This window comes from Stenella coeruleoalba, assembly GCF_951394435.1.
Source record: "Stenella coeruleoalba genome assembly, chromosome: 15".
Lineage (NCBI taxonomy): Eukaryota > Metazoa > Chordata > Mammalia > Artiodactyla > Delphinidae > Stenella > Stenella coeruleoalba.
The window spans coordinates 83,256,140-83,263,647 of NC_137161.1; the positions used below are offsets into that span (position 1 = coordinate 83,256,140).

Consider the following 7,508-nt stretch of genomic DNA (forward strand, 5'->3'; position numbering starts at 1 on the left):
CTTTCTTTGACAAACAGTTTTAAATGCAAAATTCACCCAAAAAATTGTCTCTAGCTAAGTCAAAATGTAATGTTTGTATATTTAAATGACAAACAGTAATCTCTGGGCGATGAGATTATGGTTTTTCTAATTTTCTTCTTCATGCTTTTCCACATTTTTAACAGACTCTGTAATGTGAAAGAAAATTTTAAGTACTGAATTGTCAACAGTGCTGAGATTTTTTTGGGAGGGTTTTCTGCTTCTACACTTTCCTTTTTTTTTTTTTTTTTTGCGGTACGCGGGCCTCTCACTGTTGTGGCCTCTCCCGTTGCGGAGCACAGGCTCCGGACACGCAGGCTCAGCGGCCATGGCTCACGGGCCCAGCCTCTCCGCGGCACGTGGGATCTTCCCGGGCCGGGGCACGAACCCGTGTCCCCTGCATCGGCAGGCGGACTCTCAACCACTGCGCCACCAGGGAAGCCCTACACTTTCCTATTTTTATACTCTCCTATTTTCTACAATGAGAAAATCTACTTTTTAATAAAAAACAAAAAAGAATGGTTGCTCAGTGGAGTCAACTGAACCTAATAAATCATGAAAATGACAACTTTAAAAAGACCAATGGACAGACACCCAAATGCAGGAAGGAGTAAAACTGAAAGGAAAGGAAGGCTGAGGCTAAAAGCTTCCCATTTCACAGTTCTGGTCAAGAGAAAAGGAAGAGGTTAAGTGGCTAAAAGGAAAGGTGAGGTCAAGTTGTCTTCTTAAAGAGTAGGAAATGGTATCTAAACCCGATGTGCATTAGAGTTCTAGAATTCTGCCAAGAAGCAGGGGAGTAAAACAAACAGGAAAGGGATGAACTGATTCAACCTCCTGAGGAAAGTATGATCCAAATGGTCCATTATTAAATTAAAGAACCTGTAGAATTAATCTGAGGTAAAAACATTTGTGTCAGATGAAAGAAGGAAAATGAATGAGTCTGACAATGGGCTTACTGTCGTCCCTCCTTCTAACACTGTGCTGTTCCACAGGAAAAAAAAAACATGCAGAAACTCTGATCAAAGGCTGATGTTGGCTCCAGGAGACTCCCTACAGGATGAGTTGCTAAAGAACACAGGTGTTACTTACATCTAGGTGGCAACTCTTCTGACACTACTACCATTGGCGGGCAGAGTGACCTCCTCACATCAATACAGACCACGGTCGAGAAATCATCTACCTACTGTTTGAAGTCTAGAAATGAAACTACATTTCTCACAGACCTAACTTTTCATATAAAAAGATAAAGTATGTCTGGACACTCTGGGCTTCTTTGGAAGAAAAGGCAATACGTAAATGCAGCAGTATTATTAGTAACCCAATGAGGAGGAAATTTTTAGAAGCTTATCGACGATCACTCCCTTCAAGAATAATCTTCGGTTTGCAGAAAACCTTATCACAATGTTACAGAACAGACAGACTTGCCTGTTTACCGCTGGGACTTCTATGACATAATGCTTTACGCATCATTGAGCTGCTATAATATGACACATGGAAAAAATCAGTTTGCCCATTAAAAAGTAGTTAGCTTACAACTGTCCTGTGCTAAGGGCCTACTTAAATCACCCTCAGAGTCTGTTGTTCTCTTTAAGATCAAGAATTGTAGGTAGTAATAAGGATGAAAATCAAAGAATTTAAGGAATAAATTAAGACCTTTTCGACTCGGCTTGCACCTTTAAATCCCTAAAACATGTTAATATTTGTTTCATCCTTCAACTTAACGTGTATTCTCTGTAATCATTCTATTCGAACTACCACATAGTAAAAACCTCCTTGAATCAATGTATTCATTTTTTATGGCACAATTTTATTTTAAAAGTGGCCATACAGGGACTTCCCTGGTGGTCCAGTGGTAAAGAATCCACCTTACAATGCAAGGGACGTGGGTTCGATCCTCGGACAGGGAACTAAGATCCCACGTGCCGCAGGGTAACTAAGCCCGCGCGCCTCAACTAGAGCCCACTGAACCCTGGAGCCTGTGTGCTACAACTGGAGAGAAAAAACCCACACGCCACAACTAGAGAGAAGCCCACGTGCCGCAACAAGAAGATCCCACATGCCGCAACTAAGACCCGACGCACCCAAAAAAATAATTAATTAATTAATTACAAGTCCATACACACTACTATATATAAAATAGGTAAACAACAAGGACCTACTGTATAGCACAGGGAACTATACTCAACATCTTGTAATAACCTATAATAGAAAAGAAACTGAAAAAGAATATATATGCATATGTATAACTGAACCACTTTGCTATACACCTGAAACTAACACAACATTGTAAATTAACTATAATTCAATTTTTTTAAAGTGTTCATCCACTAAGCAAAAAAAAAAACGACCACATTCTGAGAATTTGGGATATTTGTTGCTACTGGGTTACAGAATATCGAGACCTATACTACCACCATCAATATATTTACTTTTTAAATACATGCTTTCCCCACTCCCCTATTTTTAGTTGTCCAATATCTAAACTGAGCAGACGTTACATACCAGACTCTCTCGATTTTGGCCCCTATTTAATCTTAGTTCTGCTCATAATTATATGCTGTAATGCTCACTCCCAATCCTTATGTTGATGTCTGCAAGGGCTTAGCCAACTACAAATGTTACAGGGTAGACTGTCCACATGAAACCTCCCTCCCTTCTGATACCAACTGCAAGTCTGGAAAAGTTCTCCAAATCACGCTCATGTTCAATTAAAAAAAAAATTTTCTTTTTGCCAAAACAACTGGTTGCAGCTAAAGAGCCAATTGCACTTTCATTAAAACATTAGATACTCTGAACTGGTTAGACTCAATGCTGTAAGTACCTCTCGCTTTATGAATAACTTGACTGACTTTGCCGACTTAGCCCTATCTCCTAGAAACCAAAAGCCTCAAGAAAACTCGGGCGTTTTTTTTTTAACCGAAGAGGATGATGTCCATACTGCCTCACTATGAGAACTCTTTAGCTACGCGATTAGTGAAGCAAAAGACAAGAGAAGCCACAAATTAGAACTCTTAACCCAAACTGTTCAGCGCATAGGGTCTGCAGAGTTCCATTCCAGTAGTTTACAAAGTTCAGGCTCATCGCCCGACAACACCCCGGGGCTCAGATGCTGGAAAACAGTCCAGCACGTCCGCAGCCCCGAGTCCACAGAGGAAATACAGAAATGTAAACGATCGACCGAGCTGCAGACACCTGTTTCAACACGAGTTCACCTAACCCAGACGGCCCGCCCGCCGCCCCCATACGGCACCGCTGGGTCTCAGTTCAAGCCCGGATCCAGACGAATTTGTCCAGGTCCTGGGCCGAACCTCGCAGCTACCTGCCCGCCCCGGGAATGAAGGTGGACGGGGGCGGGGAGGGCCGCCGCCGCCGCATTCCGGGTCCCTCACCATCATACTTGGGGTCCGAGCCCTCGGCCGGGAAGTCGATGGCAGGTGGCGCAGGCACAGCCCCTGCCGCGTCGCCCTCCGCCTCGCGCTCTCGGGCCCCCAAGATACCCCCCAGCATCGCCCGCCGCGCGCGGGCTGCAAGCTAGCCCTCCCGCCACCCAAGCGCCGCCTCCCTGTTTACTCCCAGCGGCCACCACCGGATCCGGAAGTAGCCCCTCGGAAGGCGGAAGACCTGCCCGCCCCCGGGCGCTTGAGGGGGCGGGCCCTGCCGCATGCCACCGCCCCGCCCCTTCCCCTTCGAGGAGGGTGGCTGGTCCCGTGCTGGCGCACGCCAGGTGCTGGCGCGTGGTGGGCTGCTCTGAGGGCGGCGGCTGGCGCGGCGTTGCGGGAGGAATTGGGTGGCCCCCACGTGGGGTCAACCCCGGCCTTTGCTCCCTGCGGTTCAGCCCCACTATCCTCGAGACCTGAACACCCGACGAGTCAGCGCTCTCATTTCTCACGCCAAGACTCGGGTGCTAGTGTAAGAATCGGATGTCTGCAGGGACGCTGATCCAAATGTTTACTTTTTGCGGATACACTGGTGACTGTTCATTTGTCATTTATTTTTTTAAAAAAATCAAAAGCATCTGCAAGACTCGTCTCAAGGAGAACTGAACGTATTTTGGTGAACCGTTAGGCCACAGCAAAACGGGAAATGCCAAATAGATTCCAGAGTGAATGAGCCTAATAAAAATTCCACTGGTTTTGAGACGACTTTCACAAACCTGAGACAGGCTTTCCAAGTGATCCCATGGCCACACTGGACCAACGGTGGTTTGAAGCCATTGGCTGCAAAAATCCTCTTTGCCCTCTGGCGATGTCTCTGAAGACTTGGTTGCTGACACAATGCTGTTGGAAGTTGATTCTTAGATAGCAGATCAAATAACATAGCTGGAATAAAAAGCGTTTGAGGGAGTTCCCTGGCGGTCCAGTGGTTAGGACTTGGCGCTTTCACTGCCCTGGCCTAAATTCCATCCCTGGTTGGGAAACTAAGCTCCCGCAAGCAACGTGGCTCGGCCAAAAAAAAAAAAGAAAAGCCTTTCAGATTTGGGGCCTCAACCCCAGTGCGATGTGAAAAATGGTATTGTTTAAGAATTTTATTTGAACTTCCCTGGTGGCACAGTGGTTGAGAGTCTGCCTGCCAATGCAGGGGACACGGGTTCGAGCCCTGGTCTGGGAGGATCCCCCATGCTGCGGAGCATCTAAGCCTATGTGCCACAACTACTGAGCCTGCACTCTAGAGCCCGCAAGCCACAACTACTGAGCCCATGTGCCACAACTACTGAAGCCCGTGCACCTAGAGCTCGTGCTCCACAACAAGAGAGGCCACTGCAATGAAAAGCCCGTGCACCACAGCGAGGAGTGGCCCCTGCTCGCCGCAACTAGAGAAAGCCCGCGCGCAGCAACGAAGACCCAACGCACCCAAAAATAAATGAATAAATATTTTTTTAAAGAATTTTATTTGATGGGACTCTCCTGGTGGTGCAGTGGTTAAAAGTCCACCTGCCAATGCAGGGGACATGGGTTCGAGCCCTGGTCTGGGAAGATCCCACATGCCACAGAACAACTAAACCCGTGCGCCACGACTACTGAGCCCAAGTGCCACAACTGCTGAAGGTGGCGTGCCTAGAGGCCGTGCTCCACAACAGGAGAAGCCACCACAATGAGAAGCCCGCGCACCGCAACGAAGACCTAACACAGCCAAAAATTAATTAATTAATTAATTAATTTAAAAAGAATGAGCAAAAAGATTTAGCTTAAAAAGCTATTAATTGCAACACTAATTATAATACCCAAAACAGGCAATATAACTGGTTAAATAAATTACAAATATCAATACAATGGCACACTTTGCAACCATTAAAAATATTGGTATGCATTATCTGGTTCTCACCACTTTTCCACCACCACCAGAATGGAGGAAAAAAAAACCAAACAAACTCATTCTGGTCAGAATAGAATGAAAGAAATCTTTCTAGAAGATGACCTGCAATTTATAGTTAAAAGCTTTAAATAAGCATACCCTTCCACCTATATATATAGGTGTATATCCAAAGGAAATAGAGTGGTGAAAAAAGATAAATACAAGAATGTCCATCAAAGTGTAATTTATAATTTAAAAAGCACTGAAATAATCCAAATTCCAAATAGAAGAGCAGTTAGGGTACATCCCTGCAATGAAACCACATGTAGGCAAAAATTGGAAGAAAAAAAGCACGTTCCTCTCTTGGCTTCCATAATATCACACAATTTTAGTTTTTCTCTATTTTACTGGCCCTTCATCTCAGTATCCCCTTCTGGATCCTCCTTCTCCAAATGTGTAATTCTGTAGGGCTCTTGTCATGTCACTCCAAATTCTGTCAGGAGATAACCACGTGCCCCGCTATCACTTTACATACCATCTATAACCTGACAACTCCCAAATGTATCTCTGCAACACAGACTTGTTCTCTTGGATGGCTTAAAAGCATCTCAAATTTGTCTGAACATGAACTCTTGATATTCCTCCTAAAACTTCTTTTCTACTACCCTTCTCCATCCATTTAAATTAGCACACAATCTACCCACTTGTCCAAGCCTGAAACCTGAGAGTCAACTTTTATTCCATATCCAGAATATATCCAGGCTGCCTACAAATTAATAAAAAAATAAATAGGGCTTCCCTGGTGGCGCAGTGGTTGGGAGTCCGCCTGCCGATGCAGGGGACATGGGTTCGTGCCCCGGCTCGGGAGGATCCCACATGCCGCGGAGCGGCTGGGCCCATGAGCCATGGCCGCTGAGCCTGCGCGTCTGGAGCCTGTGCTCCGCAACGGGAGAGGCCACAACAGTGAGAGGTCCGCGTAACGCAAAAAAAAAAATTAAATAAATAAATAAATAAATAAATAATAAATAGAAACATGATACATATAAAGATGCAATATTAAACATACAGGTAACCAAAAAGGAACCCCTAATGGCCAATAAACATAGGAAAAGATACAAACATTTCACTAGTTACAGGTAAGTGTAAGTTAAACAATGAAATATCATTTCAAACTATCATTTGCAAAAATTGGAGTTTTTGATACCGAGAGTTGGTGAGGATATGGAGAAAAGGAACCATCATACATCGCTAAAGAGCTATTTAGGGATATTGAGTGAAGCTGAAATGGTGCATACCCAATATCCAGTAGTTAATTCCCCTCTTGGGGACTTCCCTGGTGGTCCAGTGGCTAAGACTCCACGCTCCCAATGCACGGGGCCTGGGTTCGATCCCTGGTTGGAGAACTAGATCCCACGTGCCGCAACTAAGACCCAGCACAGCCAAATAAATAATAAATAAATTTTAAAATATATTCTAAAGATAATAATTCCCCTCTTGGTTCCCTTTAGACACCCCTATCTGTGCCTAAGGATATGTGTATAAAGGTACTTATTGCAACATTGTTTGTAACAACAAATACAAAAATAGCCTAATAGCCATCAGTAGGGAAATAAACATATATGCAAACAAACATTATAGAAAAGCTAGAATGAATCAACTGGATATACTTGTCTTATCATGGACATTTAAAACAACACAGTGGGGAATTCCTTGGCAGTCCAGTGGTTAGGACTCTGCGATTTCACTGCCAAGGGCATGGGTTCAATCCTTGGTCAGGGAACTAAGATCCTGCAAGTCATGCAGTGTGGCCATAAATAAATTAATTAATTAATTAATTAATTAAAACACAGTGAAAGTTGCAGAAGCCTTATTTTATATGTATAATAATGTTTACTGAGAACTGTGTCAGCCTCATGCACACAGTTCTATGTGCTTTTACAAATATTAACTCATATATATACAAATATTAACTCACATATATCATATATGTGTAACTGAATCATTTTGCTGTACAGCAGAAATTAACACACACTGTAAATCAACTATACTTCGATAAAATAAAACAAAATTTTTAAAGGCCATTTCACTGTTCTGACAAGCCGGCTGCTTCAGGAAGGTAGGGGACATGGTAAGACCAGAGAATTTCATGAGCATAGATCCATTGCTGCACTTCACTTGCTGGAAAGTGAGTTCCTTGA

The 7,508-nt window shown here is 44.0% G+C and overlaps 1 protein-coding gene across 4 annotated transcripts in view; it reads right to left on the reverse strand.

The window, feature by feature from the left end:
- Positions 1–3,592, reverse strand: part of EIF2AK1 (eukaryotic translation initiation factor 2 alpha kinase 1) — a 30,672-nt gene extending 27,080 nt beyond the window's left edge. For all 4 annotated transcript variants that reach the window (XR_013824121.1, XM_079899068.1, XM_079899067.1 and 1 more), the window contains exon 1: positions 3,408–3,592. Coding sequence is in view for 3 of the 4 variants with exons in the window: in XM_079899068.1 (XP_079755194.1) it covers positions 3,408–3,525 (118 nt within the window). In the remaining variant the exon portion in view is untranslated. The remainder of the gene's footprint in view (positions 1–3,407) is intronic.
- Between the last annotated feature and the right edge of the window lie 3,916 nt (positions 3,593–7,508).